The sequence below is a fragment of the Urocitellus parryii genome, chromosome 8 (genome assembly GCF_045843805.1).
Source record: "Urocitellus parryii isolate mUroPar1 chromosome 8, mUroPar1.hap1, whole genome shotgun sequence".
Classification (NCBI taxonomy): domain Eukaryota; kingdom Metazoa; phylum Chordata; class Mammalia; order Rodentia; family Sciuridae; genus Urocitellus; species Urocitellus parryii.
This window is the reverse complement of record NC_135538.1, coordinates 130,408,169-130,432,152: the sequence shown is the minus strand read 5'-3', so window position 1 is coordinate 130,432,152 and position 23,984 is coordinate 130,408,169. Positions and strand designations below refer to the sequence as shown.

The 23,984-nt window shown below is 41.5% G+C and overlaps 1 protein-coding gene across 4 annotated transcripts in view; it reads right to left on the bottom strand.

Moving 5' to 3' along the window:
- Positions 1 to 292: 292 nt before the first annotated feature.
- Dusp22 (dual specificity phosphatase 22) overlaps positions 293 to 23,984 on the bottom strand; it is a 79,432-nt gene continuing 55,740 nt past the window's right edge. For 2 of the 4 annotated variants that reach the window (XM_077801576.1, XM_077801575.1), the window contains 5 exons: positions 23,600 to 23,674; positions 20,313 to 20,484; positions 19,471 to 19,543; positions 478 to 621; positions 293 to 389 (listed from right to left, as the gene is read on the bottom strand). In XM_077801576.1, coding sequence (XP_077657702.1) covers positions 349 to 389; positions 478 to 621; positions 19,471 to 19,543; positions 20,313 to 20,484; positions 23,600 to 23,674 — 505 coding nt within the window. In that variant the 3' untranslated portion in view covers positions 293 to 348. Of the gene's footprint in view, positions 390 to 477; positions 622 to 17,365; positions 19,544 to 20,312; positions 20,485 to 23,599; positions 23,675 to 23,984 lie in introns of those variants that run through there. The other 2 variants (XM_026398928.2, XM_026398927.2) reach the window with 2 other exon arrangements.

The following is a 23,984-nucleotide window of genomic DNA, read 5'->3' as shown; positions in this document are numbered from 1 at the left end:
ACCATATGCCATGACTTCGCATAAGCATTAGTTACCTGTTATCATGCCAGTCTTTGGTTCATGAAAATGTATTTCAACCCAAGTACCTTAGATTGGTAAATAAACACCTACTGAAGCCCTGCCTCATGTTAGGCACTATTTTAGGGTACAGTAGAATAAGGTGGCTCTGGCCACCTCAGAGCTTGTATCCGTGTGAGCAGAGTATGCAAAGGGTCTCCAAAAGGATATATCAGCCATTTATCTTTATTTGTCTAAATTTAAAATGTTAAAAAGTAAGCTGATGGGGCTGGGGATGTGGCTCAAGCGGTAGGGCGTGCGCCTGGTATGCGTGCATCCCGGGTTCGATCCTCAGCACCACATACAAACAAAGATGTTGTGTCCGCCAAGAACTAAAAAAAAAAAAAAAAAAAAAAGTAAGCTGAAGCAATCCTTAGCCTGGAGACGAACAGGGGCCCCACATGGGTGTCTGTGAGGTACCATGTGCTCCACAGGAGGTTCCTGAAGGCAGGGGGGCTCCTGAAGCCAAGACCCGGATATGGGATCTTCCTTGGTGACTGCCGCAGCCCACTGGAGACGGACACCATAAATGGATTTGTGGATTCTGATATTCAGTCGACAATCCTGAAATGAACAATTGGTAACACAACAGTGAATGTAAGAGAATACTAATATAAAGCATAGGAAAGTGAGCGAATAGCAGAGCTGAATGTTGTCCTCCTTGTCAGCCTCCTTTAAGACCAACATGCAGTGTGGAGCAGATCTGATAAAAAATTAGCCCCCTACATCTGAAATTCTCAAAACAGCTTTTTGAAATGTGGATTTCCATCCTCTGTCATCAGTATTGAACCTCGGATCCGATGTGTATTTTGCCCTAAGGTATTAACTAATGATATCAGCTCTAATTCAGGGGATGCCAAGTAGCAGCTTAAATCCCCCCAGCCACCCATGGAACTGTGTTATGTAGCAGTTTGGAGTATGCAGACTTAATCACCCAAACCCTGCACTCACTGAGTGAATGACTTATTCCATAAAATTTATGGCAGGTGCCATGTTGGAAGTTGGGAGTACTTAGATGAATAAGACTCCATTACCACCTTCAAAAATGGAGTGCAATCTCTCTCTCTCTCTCTCTCTCTCTCTCTCTCTCTCTCTCTCTCTCTCTGGTTGAGACCTGACTCCACCATTTCTGACTATGTGACCCTGAGAAAGTTTCCCAGCAGTCTGAGAGTGAAAATAATCAACTGGAAGCTAATGTGTAATATGTGATATCTAATGCTGTCAGCCAGTGGGCTGGTGCATCTTTTTCCAAAGGGTTGGCTCACTCTGATGGAATAAAAATGAGATGGATTTCCCTTCCTTTCAGCACTCATAAAAAGTATCTTCTAAGGATAATATAATGAAGGTTAAAACGTTCTTGTCAAAATGCTTTGTGCAGGAGCTAACTCAAGCTAATTAACATATGCATTACCTTACCTACTTACTATTTTTTTTTGTTATAAGATCCCTTAATATCTACTCAGCATTTTTAAAGTACATTGTTATTAACTATGGTAACTATGATGTACAATAAATCTCTTAAACATGATCCATGGTGTGTACATATTTCAAAACATTATGATGAATACTATAAATAAATAGAATTTTATTTGTCAATTAAAAACAAAAAATAATAATATACTATGCTCTTTGGTAGGAAAGATAGTATGTAACAGGGTAGCAGGTCCTCTCATGTGGGAAACTGACAAAGGCTACATGCCTAATGAGATTTTGCCATTTAGGACTGACATTTCTTTTCCTGGTTGCACTTGAGGTAATTGTATTCCTCCAAAGTTGAGACAAACATTTCCTTGGTGCCAGAGTCTCATTAAATCCCATTAAAAAATAACAGTAAAATTCAGATATTATTACCCTAATACAAACATGATTACATGACTGGTGTGATTCTACATCATGCTCAACCAGAAGAATGAGAAATTATACTCCATTTATGTATGATGTGTCAAAATGCATTCTACTGTCATGTAAAATTAATTAGGACAAATAAAAAAATTTAAAAGTAACAGTAATTAAAACCATTTTATTTAAAAAAATAAAATGTCTCCAAAGAAGATCCAAGAATGAGAAGAGAGTCATAGACGGAATCCTGGATAAGTGAAGAGCATCTTGGGGCTGTGAGACCAGTCCCACCAGGGAATGTAGATGAGGTCAGAGGATGGGGATATGGCTTTGGGGTACAATCTAAAGGTAACAGCTTCCTACTGAATATTCCTATTAAGAGATGAGGTCTCCATCAAAAGCAAACTTTTGGGGTGAGCTGGGGACCTCTTTCATGGAGAAACGGACCCATTCTTGAGAGGAACATAAAATGAAGACCAAGTCCTCCTCCCAGGGATTCTGGGAATTTCACCCATTAACCAATTCTGAGGTGGAAGACAACACTGAGATATTTCTCAGAACACTTTCGTCTCACTACCACCTCCCTCAACTAAAAATCAAAATGCTTATTCGTAGGATAGTTTAGAAGAAAGAAGGGGAAAAAGAGCATTCGATCTCTTTCTTTTAATGAGAGAGTGAGTGAGAGAGAAAGGGAAGGAGGGAGGGAGAGAAATATTAAGTGGAAAGGCATAATTCTCTGTTCTCTGTTGTGTGAACAGCAGTCTATCTAATCTGTATTTTCTGCAGTGCATTTAAATGTGCAATATTTTGTCCCATAGTGGTACTTGTGAAAAATTATCTAAAGAAGAAAATCACTTAGATTTGCAAAGAAGACTGCATGTAGTGTCCATGGGAGCACAATACCTAACACTAGCTCTGCAGCTCCCCAACCTCATTCTTGTTTTCTCTCTTCCCACTACCAGGTAAGTGTCCCTAGGACAGGGTTTTGCTGATACATTTGTGAGATACAGAAGACACAGAGCAGGCAATCAGTTAACATTTGTTGAAACAATGAATGATACTGAAAAACAATGGCTCCAACTTCAAAGTCTAAAAAAGAGAATACTGATAAAATATATCATGGTTATGAATCAATGTGCCATTATAATGATGATCTAGAATTAGATGTACTGTCAACGCACACTGTTGAGTGCAAACAAACTTCTGTGTTGCAGTATCTAAGTAGTGATATCATTTATATAAAATTGTGTCTATCTGTGTAATCTGCTCAGACCCACAGCAAGAGGAATATTGACAAGATTTTAAGATTAGATATCTCTAGGTTAATAAGTGTATTTTATATACATATATCCTATTTCAGCAATGAGCATATGTTTTTTTTTCTTTCAGAAAAAAAGTTCTGATTTTATATTAATAAAGACAGGAAGAGAGAAGTGGGAAGGATTCAATATTTCAGGGTCCCATGCTTCAAATTCAGGTCGGGCACACGATTGCCCTGGAAAGACTGGGTTGAAATATCTATGTGTGGAGGCCCATCTTTGTAAAGCCAAAGTAGACTTTTTGTACTACTTCTGTCTTTGGTGTTTGGATTCAGAGAAAGCTTGGTTTCAGTCCAGACTCTAGTACTTAATCAGCAGTAAGGGTCTAAGCAAATGATTAAGCTTCTCTGAGTGGAGGATTTTCTAACTGTAACACAGACTAAACATCCATCTGGCCGAAATGGGTTATAATTCTGAGCCGTGTGTGTGTGTGTGTGTGTGTGTGTGTGTGTGTGTGTGTGTGTGTGCGGGTGTCTGTATGCACACATGATGTGTGTTTCGTGCATGTGCGTGGCGTGTGCGTATTGTCCTCGGTAACCTCCACCATGCATTTATGATGTGGCTTGCTGTTAGTGCAGACAGGAGGGATGATAAAAGGAAATTAAATGCAACAGAGCTACCAGGAACCATCTTCTCTCCCAGTAGCACATTCTCCTCCAGGAAACCGGTTCTTCCTCTTCTGTCATTGCTTGAGCCTCATGAGGCTGAGGCAGAGCTGCCTACTGGAGCAAAAGAGGGGTCAAAGTGAGGAGAAGCTGCCTGGGGCAGCTGAAATACTACTGTTTATTTGTCAAATTCCCAAAGGTCCCCTCTGCCAAGTACAGTTTACCAACTCACATCATATCAGTCTCCTCTTACGTTATTAAGCTCCAAACAGAGCGCTTTGTTGCTAATTCATCATGGCACAAAGCTCCAAAGAACTGAGATAGAATTCCACCTCTTGGCACTGCAGCCACCCCTAGAGGAAAAAAAAAATCTGAGTGTCTGGCAAGTCCCTGATCTCAGAGAAAACAAAATATTTTAATTATGGTTGATTTTTTCTTACTCTCAGAGGGGTCTTATATTGTGCCAAATGCTGGGTGATAAGAACTTCTTTAGTTTTTTTTTTTTTTTGATCTGTTTTCTTTCAAACTCTATCCTTGTGTAAACTTTATTCCTTCGCATTAAGATTAGTTTAGTGGATTCAGAATTCTGAAATTGATCTGGTAGAACAAAAATGGAGTGAAGAACATTGTTTCACATAGACTATAAAGATCATGTGGCAATTTGTTGCCTAACAGATGGGATGTACTTTATTGAATGCCTTTATAATCCTTTAGATGCTTCCAACTGTTGTTGAACCTTCCTGGATCTCAGCCAGTGCCAGACTATAGCACTTTTTCTTTCTCTATTACTAAATTTCAAAACTGGGTTGTTTTAAAGTCTCAACTGGGAAAGAAGAGTTTTACTTCCTTTTTCTATCTTTTTGATGGACAGTGTATACTATCAAAAATATTTTAGGAGATTCCAGAATTTATCCAAATGGTAAAAAAAGTCATCAATTTCATGAGTTTGTATTTGAAATTTACATAAAAATCAGACAAAACCCCCAATACTATGACATGCAGCACACTCAAAGGGAAAGTTCATACCTTGTGCCACTTGATTTTAAACAGGTACCCACAATGTGAGTGGTAATTCAGTAAAGTCTAACCCCATTTTCTCAACCTTAGCACTACTGACATTTGTGCCAGTTAATTCTCTGTGTGGGGACAGTCCTGTGTACTTCAGAATGTTCAACAGCACCCTGTCCTCTATATAAAAGATGCCAGTAGCGGCCCCCATCCCAGGTGTGACACCAAAAATGTCTCCAGACATTGCCACATGTCCCCTGGGGGCACAATCAGCCCCAGGGGAGAACCTCTGGTCCAACCCATTAGTGTTCAGTCCTCAATTCCAGTAAAAAACAAGCTAGACTATTCAATATAAAAGAAATAAATGCTGATACATGCTATGGCATGGCAAATCTTTCAAAAACTTTATGCTGGATGAAGGAAGCCAGACAGGAAATTCTACATGCTATATGATTCCATTTACATACAATATCCTGAAAGACAAATCTACAGAGACAGAAAGGAAATTAATGGTTGTCTCTGCTGGAAGTGGGAATGGAAATTAACTGCAAGGGGTAGGGACAATCTTACTGAGGCAATAAAAAGTATTTTGAAACCAGATTTTTGGGGATGTCTGTACTCATGATAGATTTACTAGAAATCATTTAATTTGCCCATCACTGATGGGTAAATTTTATGGTCTTTAAATTTTACCTGAATAAAGCTGTTCTTGAAAAAAAAAAAAACATGAAACAGGAAGTTGAGAATGTATTGCAGGAGAACCAAAGTAGGAGATTAAACCAATTCCAGTGTTTTCCTTAATGAAATCATCTGAAAACAGTCAGATCATATTCCCCACATTTTATATAGTCAAATGACCGTTGAAACAAACCATGTTTTTGCTGGTCAGACAGCTGCAATGTCTGTTAGCACCTGATGCAACCCAACGGGCTGTTTAATTAGTTCTGGTATGTATCTTTCTATGGAAAATAATGTGTATGCATGGCCACTCATGTTCAACATGGTCAGGAAAGTGTCAGGCAATCGGCCTGGGCATGTCTTACAGTCGATGTTTTCTGTTAGGATATAAATTAGTTCACATCAATGATGCGACATGCCAAGTCGCATGAGATATAAAGAAGAAAATGGTTAGAAACCACTCAGAATTCCCCATTGCCCACTCAAACCTCAATAATAGCAAGAAAAAAAATTTTTTTTTCTCTTTCTCTCTCTTTGGTTTGCATTAAATGACAGCTGCTGCTATTATTCAGAGAAATTCTAGGGACTGTCTTAGTGTAAATGGGACAGCACATGTCTTCTGGGAGAATGCTCAGCTGATGTTAATGTACTGTGAAAGCATGCACTGTTTAGATAGAGACCTTGTAATCCTCAGAGTACTTGAGACCTGTCCAAGGGTCAGGGATGCTAGTGGATTGTGTGAGTGTGTGTGTGTGTGTGTGTGTGTGTGTGTATTCCTGGTGTGGGGGTGAAGGCTTCTCCCAGCCATGTTGTAAACACTAACCCGACTGAATGCACAACCCTAAGTGAGGGAACAATTGACATTTCTAGAATCTTCAGTCTGAAGGAGTTCAGCAAAGTGAGAAGTGCATTAGAAATTGGGGCTTTGGAAGACAAGTTATCCCAAGATGTCAATCTAGTAAAGTTCTGAGCAAAGAAAGATAATGATAGCAAATTTATTCCCTCCCTTTAGTTGAAAACTACAAGGACTATGAAGAGAGGAGGTTATTCAAAAAATTCCAATTTCCCACAGAAGCCACACAAAGACACTTTCTTCATTTAATGGTTATGACTTGGTGAACGGAGGCCTGGAGGGGTTATCCTAGATCTATCTGAGCAGGTAGGCAGCCAGGGAGGAAACCAACCTTACCCAGTTCCTGGTAAAACTCAGGGAAAACAAATGAAGTTTCGTGTAACTCAGATCAGGCCCAACTTGAAAACTGGAGGTTGAGGGCAGGAAGGTGCTGATCTGCTTGATTAAATCCCACCAGTTTCCTAGAAAACGTTGTGTAGAACATTGTCTTTGGTTTTCGCTCATATATGTTGAAAGACTGCCAATACAACAAAGTTTCTCCTACACATATTCTGTAAAGTGTACACACTGCATTTCGTATGATTTGGGCCACAGACATACTTTAGAAACGTGGATCTCAAAATATGGCTATGAGAAGAATGTGACATCACTAAAGAAGATTCAGTATTGTCCCCCTTTACCTTGAAGGTTGCAAATTAATAAATATAAACTCCAGAAGTCATTTTGAAAAGTTTTCACATATGGCCAGTTGTCAAGTGCCATTATCAGATTATTTATGTTTGCAACAAAGAAAAATTCTGGGCCAAGGAATGAGAGGCTGGCTAATTTCCAAAGTATCAAGTTTCCTTTTACTCTATAGTTTCCTGCTTTCTAACCTTCAGTATGGACCTATAGAAACCAGAGGTGGGGGTGGGGGTGGTTGTCCACTGACTCAACATAAACCTAGTTTATTCCAGCTAAGAAAGCCAGAGGCATGTTTGCCCGTTTTCTTAGTCATTTTCTCTTTAAAATGGTTGTTGTCATAACTAGATTTCAGATGGGCCATTGCTTTTGTTCTACTCAAACTTTTGAAAAGTCAATTCTTTTCATAGATTTCAGAGTTGTTTTTTTTTTTTAAGTTTTGTAAGAAAGCATTCTTATTTCTGGGGTAATGGGATATTGACCATGATCTTACAAGTATCAGTGATTCTGCATTAGACTGAATTGGTCAGAATTGTATTTTGTTTTTTTACTGGTGCATTATAATTATACATTAAAGCTGGATTCATTCATTATGCCATATTCATACATGCACTTATCCTAACTACATTTCTTAGAACACATGATTCAATGCTGACCTGTCTAACCATGGTTGTGGCAGTGGGTTGACCCAGTCTTCCTGGGTGGTGGTCCCTGGGAGCACTTTAGTCACCCTCTGAATGAGAAATGTGCTCTCAGTCAAAGTCCTGACCCAGATCACATCCTCCCTTCCTTCTTTCCACTCTCCCATGTAGTTTCTACCAAGAGCATTGCTTCTTTTTGGCACATTTGCATCTTGGTCTTATTCTTGTCTCTTCCAGCAATGTTCTTTCCAGATAGACCCATGTCTATCTTGTGGCCTCTATTTTAATTGAGATGTCAACTGTTGGCTTAACCAGAAATTACTTCTATTTCAGATGCACAATTCAAGTCTACAAACCTCAAAGATGATTTCAGTTGCAAAGTCCGGCAGCCTTAAGACATTTCCTTGAGGAAAGAAATTTCTGCCATAAATGTATTATGTGGTGGATTAGTTAAATGCATAAATGCATAAACCCTTGGTAAAGGCATAAATGCATAATCCCTTGCATAAATGTATTACCCCTCATGGATTAGTTAACTGGGTTCCTCCACTATTCATTTCTGTTTACTAACTTATAAATTAGTCCATTTGGAACTAACTATGTCATATGATAATGTTGCATCAAACTTTGTAGTACTTCCAAATTATTTTGGCAGGTTGTCTTTGTTTTTCTCACACGAAGAGCTTGTTGTCCATCAGTGCCAATGTGGTGCAAAGCAAATAACTCTGGATTAGGGGTCAAACCCAAATGATTGATCTGGTTCTGCTAACAATGGGTAATAGATAACTTGAAGGCTTGTTGGGGAAAAGAATTGATACCTGAGAAAGTTCCTTATAAATGAAAAATACTTTTAAAAATAATACATAATTGACCAAATAAAAGTAATTTTCTGGATTCTAAAGTGAACTTATTTTATTTTGAAGGAAAAACAAATTTTTGTAATCCCCAAAAGAAGCTTTTAGACTAAAAATCTAGAGGGTCTGGCTTATTTTTTAAAGAAACCTACAGAAAAAAAATATTGCAAATTTAAACAGATTTATGTACCTAACTGCTATGTGTGGCACTTCAGTGGGATCAGAGGCACTGTGAGATCTGAGACAGAAGTTGTTGTGGGTGTTCTGTGTTGGCTTGGGGACAATGGTGCAAGGTGCTCAGTGTTAGCTCAGATCTTTTGTAGAGCAGTGTGGAAGCCCAGAATCATAAGTCATATATCTCTAAAAGAAATGTTGCTTCACACTCCTGTGTCAACTGGTACGGTGAACTTTGTTCAGAGCTGGTTTCACAGCAAACCATCAACATCAAGTTCTTCTGAGAAATGAGAGTGAAGTGTGAGAAAGGCAGTGAATGAAACAATCAAGAAAACAGACAAGGCCATCAGATAGAAAGTGTATGGATCTGAGTGAAGAGTGACAAGAATACGGTCAACGTGAATGCAAGAAATTAGATAGTAGAACTGGGGTGCAGTGGTGCATACCTATCATCCCAGAGGCTCGGGAGGCTGAAGCAGGATTGCAAGTTCAAAGCCAGCCTCAGCAACTTAGTGAAGCCCTAAGAAACTTAGCAAAACACTGTCTCTAAATAAAATATTAAAAAAAGGACTGGGGATGTGGCTCAGTGGTGGGCTCAATCCCTAGTGCCAAAACAAAAAATAAAATAAAGAAATAGACAATAGATAATAATTTAAAAATCCAAGCCAGAGGAAGGTAGGGGAAGCCAGAACTGGCTCTGATTGGGGATGCAGAAGTAACTGACAGACATAGTTAGTGCAGCTAGCCTTTCATCTGACCCTCTTGGTATGGGCATGGGATCAGCTAGGTGGAAGTCTGGTTCATAGTGAGGGCTGTTGATAATTTTGATTTACTGATTTAAATATAGAAAAAGGAAATGAATATTTTTATAAAGCAAAATAAAACTAGAATTCTGGTGAAAAGGTTTGATAAATAGAAAGTTTAAGAAGCTGGGGCTGGGGCTGTAGTTCAGTGGTAGAGTGCCCACCTTTCATGTGTGAGGCACTGGGTTCAATCCTCAGCACCACATAAAAATAAATATATTATATTACATTGTGTCCAACTGCTACTAAAAAGATGTTTTAAAAAAGCTGAGGTTCATTTCCAAAATAATTTTAAATAATTGTACATATTTAGGCAGTAAACATGATATTTTGATGCAAGTATACAACTAGCAATGATCAAATTGGAGTAATTAGGATTTTCATCTCTTCAAACATTTATCATTATGTCTTTGTTTTGGGAAGCTTAGAATTCCTCTCCTCTAGTTCTTTATATCACAAGTTGCTGTAAACTGTAGTCACCCCACTGTGCTGGAGAACATGAAAATTTATATTCTCCTATCTATTAAAGAATGATTGACCAACCTCCCCTATCTCCCCTCTGCTCTCCTCCCTAGCCTCTGGTGATCACTATTATACTTTTCTATGAGATCAGCAAAGTTTCCTGAACTCAGGAAAAACAAAGCAGCGTTACCATCCAGGGTTCTCAAAATAACCAAGGAATTTTCAAATGAAAGGAACATGTGAAAAGTCAGAGCATCTTTTTGATTTTTTTCACTTCTGCCTCTGTAGAAACAACAAAGTGGAACCATTTGGCTGGGTCTCAGGAGTTTGGGAACTCTGATAAAATCGAATTAGAATAGGGAGATGGTGCACTGGAAAAATCATCAATCAGCTCAGCTGGACTTCCAGTGTGTCCAATAATTCCTGAGAAAGATGGGGTTGATAGAGAAAGAAGAAAGCAAAGTATGCAAAAGTTTGTTTTGTTTTTCATGAAGGAGCCTAGAAACAAAGAGGTATGGCTAGTATGCTTGACATCCAGCTATGGGACAATCAATAATGATCATGAAATGAAATAAATGATAAGAGACAGAAAGAAAATGCAGGCAGCAAAATTTTTTTTTAAACTTCATTATTATGCCCATAAATAAAAAAAATTAATATTATGAAGCTAAGTATCTATTTCAGTAGCAGAGTGCTTGCCTAGCATGAATGAGGCCCTGGGTTCTATCCCTGGCATCACAATAAATAAATAAGCAAATAAATTAATAAACACATATACAGTAAGAGAGGAAAAAATCATATACTAATACTTGTAAATTACAATAATATATATTTTGAAAAAATGGAGGAAATATTTGTTGGTTACATTAATGAATAATTACGATTTCTGTTTCTGAGCCTAATATTTTGAAATTTATCAATTATTTTGTCAAACTGAACTTCTTACGCCAGGTTTTCCAATCTCTTTTTATTCATTGATCAAACTAAACTTTTGTTTCATTGCAAAGAGTTTCTTTCACTTTAAGCTACAGATACACAGTAGTTAGGATAGGAAGAGATCTGGAGACTTTTCAGTCTCATTTCTCAACCCATTCTATAATAACATGTGTATGTTTTGGGGTGATTAGTTCTAGTGGCTTTCCAATACTTTTACAGTCAAAAAAAAAACTTTGAAAACAGGTAAACACTCTAAGTGTTCACCTAGCAAGCTGGAATTGAAGTCTCTTACTTGTTGACTATTTTCAATCTAGTCTCAGAACTGTTTACTCTGGAATTGGGTAAAGCATTTTAGGCAGCTCTGCCTGTGGGATGCACTGTGGAGACATCTCTCTGCAAGGTCTCTGTGTGGCAGCAGATGCCCTTAGAGAGCTGCCAGCCATGTTGCTGGGCACTGAAAGCTTTGTGGGTCCCCTGAGCTCTGGTTTCTTCAGGGCCTGCTTTGCTTGCCAGCCCAGGCCACTCCCCTGGGACTCCTGACCACCCCCAAACAAGGTGGGGACTCAAGCCAGTGTGTCTGCCCCTAGGTTCTTTGAAAGGTCAGTTTTTGCTGGGAGCAGCCATGGAGCTGGTGAGAGGAGGAGGGATGGAGCTGTGGTCTTCTTCCTACTCCTGTCACAGATGTGGCCCCCCATAGGTCCACGAGAACCCTGAATTCACTCTGGGTGTGTGTTTTTACTTGCATGTAGTCTACACCCAGAATGCTCTTGGCCCTTCATCCAATTTTACCATCTCCTGCCCAGAGCACCTACTGCTGAGCATCTGTGGTCCCCTCTGCCTATACTTTGTTTTCTGCTCATACTTTTTCTAGGAGCATTTGCTCCTAGAAAATTTGGGAGTGGCTGCTTTCTCTCTCCACCTTGATTACAAAGCCTTTGAGGACAGAGCTGTCCTGTTTAATTGTTCTTTTCCCTGGACGCAATCTACAGGGTGTCAATGGGTCATGGGCCTGGTGGAACTGTAGGCTACTCCTTCCTTGATTCATGGTGGGGTAGGAGTCTCATGAGGGCTCAGTTCGTAGCAGATGTTTGGGCTTTACCCAACCTACACCACCTTACCTTGGAGGGTAATCTCTCCACACAGGCCACTAGGGAAAGCACAGATGACTGGGGCCACATGGGAGTGAAGATCTCTAGAACGCTTTCTGAAGATGAAAGCAGTGAGTCACAGGCAGAGTACCAAATAGCCAGTTTCTGAGACAAATGGGTAGGACAGCTCAGATTCCCCACTCAGACCTGTTTTTAGTATCAACCTCTGAAGCTCTGATGCTTCTTGGAAGCTGGTGGCACTTCCTCTGTCCTGTCACTAAGTCCCAGGCCCCACCCATGGCTGAGGGCCAGAATTTCCTGCATGTAAGGCAACTGCCAGCTCTGTGATCTTTGTCCCTGGGGGCCAAGACTCCCCCAGGATGGACAGGAGGACACAGGACTTGATTACAAAGCCTTTGAGGACACAGCTGTCCTGCTTAATTATTCTTTTCCCTGGGAGCAATCTACAGGGTGCCAATGACTGGCCCTTCTTTGTAGCCTCCTCTGGCAGCATCATCACACTTCTTAAGGACCCCCTGGCCAGGTCCTGCTGGCACCCTCCCACAGGTCAGTTCTTACTGCGCTGCTCCGGTGACATAATCTTGCAGCCCTGTCCCTTGGCCAAAGGGGTCTGAAGGAGTCCTGCCAGACTCTGGTTGCTTCAGCATCCACTGTTGATTTCCTTGCCTCTGGTCCTTGACAAGTCATTTGAGTTCTTTGAGCTAAACTGTTTCCTGCCAGGACCCTGGTACCAGATTGTGGAAAACATACTATCTTAGTTTTGCCTTCTTGGACTAGCACAGCAAGCCTCCAAGCTTAGGCAAATACCCTGCTGAATGGTTTGGGACTCTTAACCTTGCATAACAATGGAGTGTGGGGACAGAAAGCCAACTGCTGATGTGGGTGGAGGCAATTCTGTTTTCCTTCTAGGGCATCCTTTGCAGTCTGGAATGACTAGCATTTCATTAGTTTTGCCCGCCCTACCCCGCAGTACTAGCATTTCCAAAGGATTGGGGGAATTTTAGGTGCAACTTGTCTGGGAAGTCACACTGCTTATATTCTAATTCTAACTTGGCCACTTTCTGGCTGTGAGACTAGAATTCAATTTCTTCATCTGTTATATGAGAATAATAGTAAAACTTGTCTTTCAAGATTGCTGTGAGGATGTGATTTCAAAAGAACACGTTTTTTAGTGTCCACTCTTGTGATCTATTAAGTGCTCAATGACTTGGTGGTGACTGTCCTGCCATCTAGACAAGAGGTTTTTGGAATCAGACACTTAAAATGCCATTTAGGAAGTCTGGCCCAGGCCACATCATTGTGCCACCAGATACAGTGCCCTCTGCCCCTTCCATACCTTCTAGGGAGTTTCATTTATGGCAGACTGGAGTAGAAGTTCCCCACATGAGTGGGTTGCCTCCTCTGGGACTTTCCCAAGGTATTCCAGAGAACTGGAACCAAACCAGACCTCAGCCATGCATGTCTGGCATGTGACTCCCAGGCTCACCTAGTCACCATTTAGGGCCTTGGGTCTCTCATCTGCTAAGAAACCATCCCCAAACTGTACCCTCAGGACCTGCACCTCCCACTCCTGGGTAGGAAGGAGACAATGGGAAGGGGCCCTGAAAAGCAGAGAACAGGCCCCTAAGCTATGGGACAGTGACCGCCACAGTGTGAAATGGTCGCAGTCCACTTTGCAGGACTCCTTTCAGACACACCTGCATCAGCCAAGAGCTGCAGCACAAATAGCAGAGCCATGTTCCTCTCTCTTCTCGTACCTTTCTGCCTTTTCCTCTGTAACCACCTCAGGGCAGCTTATCCCCAAACCAAGAAGAATCCCAACAGCTGACCCCTGACATATGACAGGCCTCCCTGAAGACTCCTGTTCTGAGAAAGCTGGGGGCCACTTGGGCCTGGTGCTGTGAAATACACACCCTTTGCAAAGCAGAAGGTGACATTTTTCTAATGCACATGTAGAGGCCTTCTGATTCTTATTGTCTAAAAAGGCTCCCTGTTGGTGTTTTGGGGAAACCCAGAGCTGGTCAGCAAATAGCAAACCTGCTCACCAGCAAGCACCATGCCTGTTTGTGCCAGCTTCACCACTCCTGGGGGTGGGTGCGAAGGCTGAGGGCAGGGCCATTGGATAGTAAATGGAGAGAGGGCCTACAATCTTATTTCTGGCATGTTCCATGCACCTGGCTGCCTGTTACTAAAGTGCAGTCTGGACGGCTGAGCAACAAATGGCAGGGCCCCTGTAAGCTTCTGTGGCTCCGTGGGCTAAGCTAGGAAGTTGGCAAAATGGTATGATCACCACTGTTGCCAAACACTGTCCCAAAAAACATTATTCCTTGAATATCCCAAAAGAATAAACCTCTCACCCTGAAAACCCTTGCCATCTGGTTTTCTTAAGTCCTTTGTCCACAGGACATGTCCAAGTATGATCCCAACCAAAACTTCTCTTCTACTAATCCAGGCTCTAAGTCATTAGCCACTACCATTAGAATATTGAACTGCCCTGTACTTTCAGGCATCTGCTAAAATAGCTCTTTTGACGTCCCAACTCTAATAACCGAACTTGAAGATTCAGGAAAGTTAACTGTGAACTACTAACTCTTATGATCAACAGTTTGCATAGAGATCTGAAGCCAACATAAACCCCAACTTGCAGATGTTCAAACATGCGCTGGCAATTCTTTCCCCATATGGAAAGTGACACGGGCTCAGCACTTGCAACCTGTCGGAAGTTAATACAGCTGGTTGAGCCTGAGCTGCAAAATAGGACACTAATTGTGATACTGGTAGAAATGACACTGAAATAATTATGTCCTACTATTTGCTGTCACAAAACTCAAAAGCCTCAAGCAGGGGTTGGGAAACAAGAAAGTGAGGCCTCTAGCCCTTTCTGCAAGATGAGACACTGCCAGTGTGTGACCCTCTTCAACCCTGGATTGTGTCTTGGTGCATCTGAGGACAAGGAGACTGCACTGAGTCAAAGAAGGGCATAAAGCTTCCAAGTGACAAGTGACAGGCTTTTTAAGTTTCTTTCTTTCTTTTCTTTTGTTTCATCCTTTCTCTGGGCAATAAAAAGGAAAGGGAAGAGGAACCACCCTCTGCAGTCTTGGTGATTTCTTGTTAAGTACATATATAAATACAAGTGTGTTGAAAGCATGTTCTCAATAAAATTATTAATAACTCTGGGAGGAGCCATATGATGTAGGATGGCAGGGGTGTGGCTCTTGGTGTGTTCCTTATTTCTGTGATTGGAGGCTGGCATGCAGAAGAGCACTTGATGACCACCTCTGGCTGTGGAATGTGGGCTCAGATATCTCCTTGTGTGCTGCCAGGTACCTGCTGTCTAAGCCACCCAAGTGTCTAGGTACTTGACTGAGCTCAGCATGCTCTGAGGCACGGCACATGTGACTCCCCTGGAAGCTAAGAAGTTCTTTGAGATAATAATAATAATAAACAAACAATAAAACACATGTGCACACACACCTCCGTCACCAAAGTCCATAGCTGTTTCTGTGGATGAGTGATATGAAGTATCCCAGAAGTGGAAATTGGGTTCCCTGGCACATAGAAACTAGACAGCACTCAATAAAATTTAAAGGGCCTCTAGCAGGATCCCCTAGTAAGGGAAAAGTGTAAACTCAAGTTTAAAGGGGGATGCTCCAAAAAATGTGACTTAAGTGTCCCAATTCCCTTGGGTAGAGTCCACGAACAGGGGTGGTCTGCCTAGGACACAGGAAAGGCAGTTTCAGGAAGCAAGCAGGAGAGGGATGGGGTGGTGGAGACACCATGGGTGGCACATGTTTCTTTGGCTGTGGCAATAGCACTCTTGCCTGGGGACATGGCCAGATCAGGACAAAGCCCTTAGCTCTCAAACTCTTGTCTGCATACCTCTGGTATGGTATGGTGTGCTTTTGCCATGATAAAGTTAGATTTGAAAAAAAATGTTCCCTACACAATACTCAAGGGATACACTGATTTCCCAAAAGTTCTGATGAGAGGAAGAGATACAGCCTTTCCAGGGGATTAAATTAGTCTTTGCAAAACTAGCATTTTCTCCTCCCCAATAAATTAAGAACTTTTGAAATTTGAATTCTACATTAATTTTCATGAACCTAGCCCTTGGGACTGTGTTCCAGGTGCCTGAACAGTCTTAACTCAGTGGCCCTGAATGGGACTCAGTCAGGTCATTCTTTTAACATTTTCCTCACACCTAACTTAATGAAGGCAGAGGCACACATACCCTCATGCAGCACTGGAAGATGCTGATACAAAAGAACAACTGCATTGGCACTCTGATCCCAGAGAGTAGACAGGCCACTAAGCCTTCATGGCTCTACAGTCACCATGAGTACTTGACTGTCCCCCCTCCACCTCCCTCCTCTCAAGTCCATTTGTCTGCTTGGCCATCTCCATTTACCATGACTGGTTCAAGACAGTTGTTTGTATTCTTTCAAGTTAAAAGCTGAGCATCAAATTAGAATAGCAAATAATGTGTGGCAAATGTTCATGAAATAGTTGGGCTTGTGTATTCCTATGTTAAATGCAGTATTCCAGGGTTCTCACTCTGCTCAGGCAAAGCATAACTTCAATTTCTTTAACCCTGCATTGAGGATCAATTTTTCGTTGTGTCTGTTGTGTGTGTGCACGCATTTTCAGTGCTGGGGAATGAATCCAGGGCCTTGAGCACTGGTTAGGTAAGTGGTTTCCAACTGAGCTACTCCCCCTGTCCAAGGATCAATTTTTCTGCTATGGAGACATTGATTTGTCTTTCCTAGTCTCTACTGTACTATCTACTGGAGGAAAACAGCCTCTGAACTGAGCCAGTAGCAGGTTCAATCTTGCTTTGTTAGCCTTCATAGAAACCCATGTGATCTTCAAGCTCCAACAAAGGAAGAATGCCTTGCACATGATGTTGAACTTGGTTAAGTTGCCCTTTATTAACAAAAATGTGTAGGTTTTGGTAAATTCCACTGTGGAGAACACAAACCATGGGATAAAACATACATCAAGAGACATTTCCCAAGCTGGGGAATTTAAGAACATGAGGAAAGAGTTCACACTGCACAATCCCCTGGTACTGGCTTCCTCCTTGAGTAGTTGTTCATGAGAAACAATTTACAATTCCTAAACAGTAACCAAAACAGTGCAAGAGGGCTCTTGAGATAGTTGTATGGGCGTCAAAAGTCAGGTTAAAAAAACAGACACAGAAGTGGAGTTTTGGTAAAAATATTTTCTTTTGCTAAATAATCTCACAGTTCTCAACGTATTACAACATTACACATGTATGCAAGTTTACAAAACCACTGTTGGACACTTAAAAATAAACTCTATGTTGCTTTTCTTTTTGGCAGCACCAGCCTAAACTTTGCAATATTTCAGAAACTTCAGGTACATTACAGTCTTCTGAGAAAGGCCCAATACTTCAGAATTCCTGGAGTGGCTGTGGAGAAAGAACATTACTGGCAACAAATATAAAAACAATTCAAAACCTAAAGGAATATATGTGGTCATTCATAAATGTTTACACATATTTAACCATTCACTCTAATAGCCTTAATATTTTTCTGTCCTTTCATTGAGGTGCTGGGGATCAAACCCAATGTTTCATACATGCTAGGCAACTGCTATACCACTGAGTTACATCCTTAGCCCTCTTAAATGCATTTTCTGTTAGCATATTTACATTTCTTTTGGTTTACAGAAAAAAATATACTCAACAGGCAAATTGTTTTAGCTGAAGAAATGATTCTAGGGCCACATTTCCCTTTTTGGTTGCACATCTGGGGCCTGTACATGTGCACTGTCAGAGACTTTGTTTTCCTTGGTCCCCAAAGAGCTCACCTTTCACATACCCTCTACATGAACAGGAAAATTGCTCTTCTTATTCAGGAGCTCTTTTTGTGGTGGAATTCGGAGAACCCAGGTTGCAACATCTTTTTAGGGAGAGATTGAGTATATTTTTTCCTGTGGCTCTGCGTGCTTAAGAAATTTAAGTTGGTATAAAGGATTGACCACTGAGTTGGGCACAGCATTCCAGGATGCCTGTTGCCTGGCTGCAAACTGTGGGTGCTCTCACAGCCTGAATGTGGAACTTTGCCCTTCAGAAAGCATTATGGGAACCCAAGTAAAAAATTTAAGCAGCTCAATGATATTGATGTCTTCCCCTTTGGCTTCAAAAGCAATCAGAACTGAACATTTTGAATTATGAGGCAGAATTCACTGGATTAACACAAACACACACCAAAACTTTTCAAACATTATTTAATGAGGTAGCTGAGATCAAAGATCAAATCCACAGCATACACCAAGGAACTTAATAAATGATCAGGCATTTTGAAATGCAAACATCTACAGTGTCTAACAAATATTCTTCCTTTCCATTTCCTGTAGGTACATGCAAACCTTGAGAAAGGCCCTGCAAAGTGAGAACAGCAAGGCTGGGAGTGCATGAAGCTGGACAGGAGGAGACAGGAAGGGCCCAACAATGTATGCCAAGTTTGGCTGATGTACTCCTGCTCATCATGGAATTCAATCAAGGTCAGTCTTACATGGAACAAACATCACTTAGAACCCAGACACATGATGGGTGGCCTTGACTTGAGGCAGCAAGGAGTACAGGGCCTGGTGCACTTATACTAAGCTTGAGGCAATACTGAGTATGCCCTCCACCCCCCAACACCTTCCAGGGTCCCTGGAGCCACCTTCCCTCAGGAGGGGTCTGGGCCCCATCTTTCCCTACTATCCCATCCCAGGTTCTGGGAGAGGCTATTGCTTTCAGCTGCTCATCCCCTGAGTTCTCAACCTCTGCTCCCAGGCATAGAATATCTTCCATGCTGCTTGCTGAGAAGCTTTTCAGAAGTCAAATTCAAATGCCTTCCATTTGGAGCCAAAGGGAAAGGTGGCCATGCCAATCCTGGCAGCGTGAATTTTATGACTCCCAGCAATACGAACATTCAGAGCTCACCCACGTAGACACATTCACCTGCACACACCCTCACACAATGCATACCCTTCTACACGCTCACAGGCATACACTCTCACATGTTCTTAAGTGTTGTACATATGCACTCACTGACAAGTGCACACGTTGTGTGTGTGAGCCCAGTAGCATCCCAGGTACAGCAAGCTCAGGTGAGGCCATGATCCAAGGTCAGGGGGAAAGGTGGGTGATGTAAAAGGACTCGGGACTGGGTGGGGTCACTGGGGAAAGAGCCCTGAGCTGTCCACTTTGCAGTGGTCATTCACTTTGCAGTCCTTGGAGGAAGTAGCCAGCACACCAGCACACCACAGGGAGCCTGCAGGCAACCCGGAAGACAAGCAGCAGGAAGGAAGGCACCAGATCCCTCTGTGTTAGGTTTCTGTGGTATAGTTATTGTAGGCCAGGGGAGGCAGGGCCGAAAAGCTGCTCCACCGCCTGGTGCCAGGTTGGGACTCCACACGCCCTTGCTCTTTATATTTACCCAGAATGTTTTTGGCTTCTTCTGCATCCCGCAAAGGATTCTCCCCATATTCTTCCTTCAGCCACTGCCGATACTGTAGAAATTGGAAATAAATTTGAAATGTCACACACCTGCATTCACCGTGACTTTCACCTGTTACTTAATGGTCGAGATGATGGCACACATAAACAGGGAAATCAAAGGGCACTGGGTAATCACAGCTAACAGAAATAACTGTTCCTTCAAGGTTTGGGCCTGAGGACATAAAAATAAGTCAGACCAATGCATCTACTTGACAGACTTGGATGGAGCAGTTACTGTCTGTTGCTGAGGGTTCCTTACAAGAAACAAGTGTCTTCATGCTATCTGTTTAATACTGGCAGCCAAGATTAAATTGCTGAATCCAGAAGAAAAACATGGAGAATTTTTACAATTCAGTAATTTTATAAAGAAGAACCTAAAATCTGAGTTTACATGATTAGTGGTGAACAATATTCCCTACTACCCTCTCCTGGCTAAATACATCTTTAAAAACTTAAAGGCTAAATGAATTAAAAGCAAAAAAGAAAAGCAAGCAAGCAAAGCAAATGAAGAAAATGATACTTCACTGAAAGGAAGAGGAACATGCTAATATTAGGAGTACCAGGCGTAAGGAAAATGACAAGGGATATAAGACCCCTATGGCTGTAGCTGGGGCACAATGGATTGGTGACAACTTCCGTGGGGATAAAGGTGAGCACCCTTGAACCCAATATCCTCTGTGGGCCTCTTCAGTTCCAACCTTCTTGATTCTGGGACTGAAGGAATTGTCCCAGGGCAGTTGCCTGCATCTGAAAAGCCTTGTGCAAATGAGCATTACTTACCTGGTGGACTTCATGTTTCTCAAACTCCTGGAGCTGCCTCTGGAAGCCCAGATTGGGGTTGGCACAGGATCTCCCTGCACGCACAGTGTGCAGGGCATCCTCCCAGCCAAAGTCCGTGACGGTCATGATATAAGCAATCACCAGCGTCACACTCCTGGAGACCCCAGCCAAGCTGCAGAATGGAGAGGGTCATGAGTGCAAGGGCAGTTTTGGAACCATGGGTCTGTCACCCAACCCATTTTGGGGCTGGGGATTCAGAGCATCTCATTTTAGGGAGTCTTCCTGCTTTGGATTACACATGGACAGCATGAAAGTACGTTACCAGGAAATCCTTTGGAAACATAACAGTTTCCGCCTACTCTGTGCCACTAGATCTCAGGCATCCTTTAAACATTTTGGCCTCATGCTTCATTGATTTTCTATAGGATAGAGCTACAGACACTTCTACCTTATGATGTTCAATTGCTCCTGATCCTCTTCTCAGACACTTCCTATTTTTTTGGTCAAATAAAATAACTCAAATATACCAAGGGGACTTGAGGCTTCCTGGACCTGTGGAACAAGTCCATTTATAAACTGCATTAGTTTAGAATGTGTCATGGTTTTTAAAAATCTGGTTTGGTTTTCTTAGCGACATGAGGGATAAAACTGATTTTTAGAACCCATGAAATCCAGAAGCCCTTAGAAAATCTTACTTTTGTATTTTTCTTGATATAATTGAGCAGAATACTAGAGCAGGCACACTGCAAGTGCTCTGGGGCCTGGGGTCAGATGCTCTGTGGCACTAACGGTCAACTCCAGCAGGCTAAGTAAGGAAACTATTATGGTTTGGATCTGGGATGTCTTCCAAAAGCTCATATTAAAAACATGATCCGTAGTGTAGCCAGGTTCACAGGCACTGATTGGATCATGTGGGCTCTGACCTCATCAGTGAATTAATTCACATGATAGATTAATCCACTGGTAGCTGGATGGACTACTGAGAGGTAGGACTTAGTTGGAAGAAGCAGGTTACCGAGGGCATGCCTGGAGGGGTTTATTTTCTCCGGGACCCCTTCCTCTCCCTCTCTCTGTTTCTAGGTTGACATAAGCAGAACACTTTCCTCTGTTGGGCCCTTCTGCCATGATACTTCTGCCGGGAAGCTGGCCAACCGTGGACTGAATCCTCTTAAACTGAGAGCTAAAATAAACTTTTCCTCCTCTCAGTTGTTCTTGTCTAGTATTCTGGTCACAGTGGCACAAAGTTGACTAACATAGAGACCAATTTAAAATACATATGCAAATTAAGGCAACCATAGAAAAGTTGTGCTTTGACAGACTTAGAGTGTTCCAGCAACGGTTTAAGATTGGGAAGTCTAGCAAATGTCTCATTTTTAGAAAAGCCTTATAATTAGATGTATATGGTGGTGTTAAATATGAATTTCTAGACTATCTGGCCAATACATATTTAAATAATAATAACATAATTAATAATAATAATAATAATAACACCACTACCTTACTCCTAAGTAGTAGTTCTTTATATAAGGACTTTATATAAAAAACACTAAGGGAGTTTTACAAAAATAAACCCTCGTAGCAAGGCTATAACCCTGAATATCTGAATTCACCAGGAGCATGGAAAAGCCCAGGGGTTGGAATTTCAGAACTCCCCTTTATTTTACCTCCAAATGCACTCATAGGTGCTTTAAAGTCAAATGTAACTGAACATAAAAAACAACCATTTGTATGTGTCACATTTCCTACTCTTTTAAAAAGTGAAATGAAAAATCACACTATTTCAAAGTTGTATAAATTGGCAGAACACCACTCTTGAAGTCACTGAAATAGCTCATTCCCCGACCAGCCTTCAGAACACATTGCAGTTGTCTTAAGTGGCTTCTCTGGCTATCATGCATGGGTTCTCTCGGTCCTGACAGGGCTGCCACCAACCTTAGTAGCAACACTCCCAGGAGTTGGCTTCACATTTTCAAAGAGTTTTGCACTGCAAGGGTGGCTGTTTTGGGCGAAATCAAAAAAGATTGTTGTGCTTTAAGATAATTAATGCCACACCTTATTCAAAGGGAAAGGGGGCAGGTCCAGCCTGCACCTTCATAGACAACAGAGCCCTGCATCCAGAATGTTGACTACTAGTTCCCCAGACAAATTAGCTATTACCATGATTACTACTGGTAACACAAATGACATTCCCCTGAGAACTTACCATGTACCAGACACAATATTTGCCAGGCATAAGACCAAGAGTTTTATATGCATTCTCTGGGTTGAGTATGTAGAGTAACTTTCTTTTCACAGTATGTATATGTGTGCATAGTTGTCTCTTGGTGTCCATGGGACACTGTTTCCAGGACACACCCCAGATACCAAAATGCTCAAGTCCCTTATACAAAATGGCATAATATTTGCATAGAACCCACACATATCCTCCTTCATACTTTACATCTTCTCTGGATTATAATGTAGAAATACAACATAAAGGCTATGTCAATAGTGGTATTTCTTAAGGAATAATGACAAGAACAAAAAGTCTGTACATGTTTCATATAGAGGCAACATTTTCTTTTCCTGAATGATTTTGATTCATGGTGGGTTGAATCATGAATTCAGAATCCATGGATAGGGTGCATCAACACTGTTTCTTTCTTTCTCTCTCTCTCTCTCTCCCCCCACCATCTCTATAAAATATAGAAGAGTGTAGGTAGATAGTTGTCAATAAACTAATTCTGAGTCTATTTAGATTGTTTCAAAGAAAAGTAGTAAGCCAAACACTCTTAAAAGCCCCAGGCTGTAAATGGAGAGGAAATGGCCATATTGGTGTTACAGTAATACATTACTAAACACCCACATTTGCAATCAAAATTCTCTAGGAAGAAACAGTGCTTTGAAAAGGTCACTGAGGTTTCAGGGATGAACCTACAGAATGGGTAGTTGTCTCTTGGTGTCCATGGGACACTGTTTCCAGGAGGCCGTTCTGATGAAATGTTAAGACACAGGCTAGCAAAAAACAGTGTCTGTTGACTAGTAACCCTCACAGTCCCTATAGAAATCCTCACAGTGAGTAAAATGGAAAACAACAAAAAGAAAAGCAAAACCAGGTAGGGTTTTGTTGAAACAAAAACAGGCAATGACTAATGCATATCTGGGAGAGGTGGAATGTATGTTTGAGACTCTGGGTTTAGGAAAAAACATTAGGAGATGAAATAATCACACAGAGAAAGACACTCATGAGACATCAAGCTAAGCAGAAAATACTAAGTAAGGTATTATTCAGAAAGAAACATACGTACCAGTGCACCAGACAGCCCTCACCTTGGAGTCTGCACTCATGAATGAATTTAATACTTTCTTTGAAATGTCGTGTCCTAGGCACAGGATAAAAAAGAGAAAGAGAGAGAGAAGTGACATAGACTTTACTCAACATATAATGAAAAGAAAAAACCACCTAACACCTTTCTGAAAGAGCTCAAGAGTCCTACACCTTCAAAACCTGGTCAACTATCTGAGACCAGGGCTGCCTGAGCCTTAGAATGGGTCACAGGCATGCTGAAGTCTGGGGAAGGCTGCCCATGGTGTGGAATTTTTAGAATTTCTCTACAGAACATCCATGAAACACAAAGTTGTCATTTACTGGTAGTTCTGCTCAGCCTGCTATGTTCAATCCAAATCAACAGC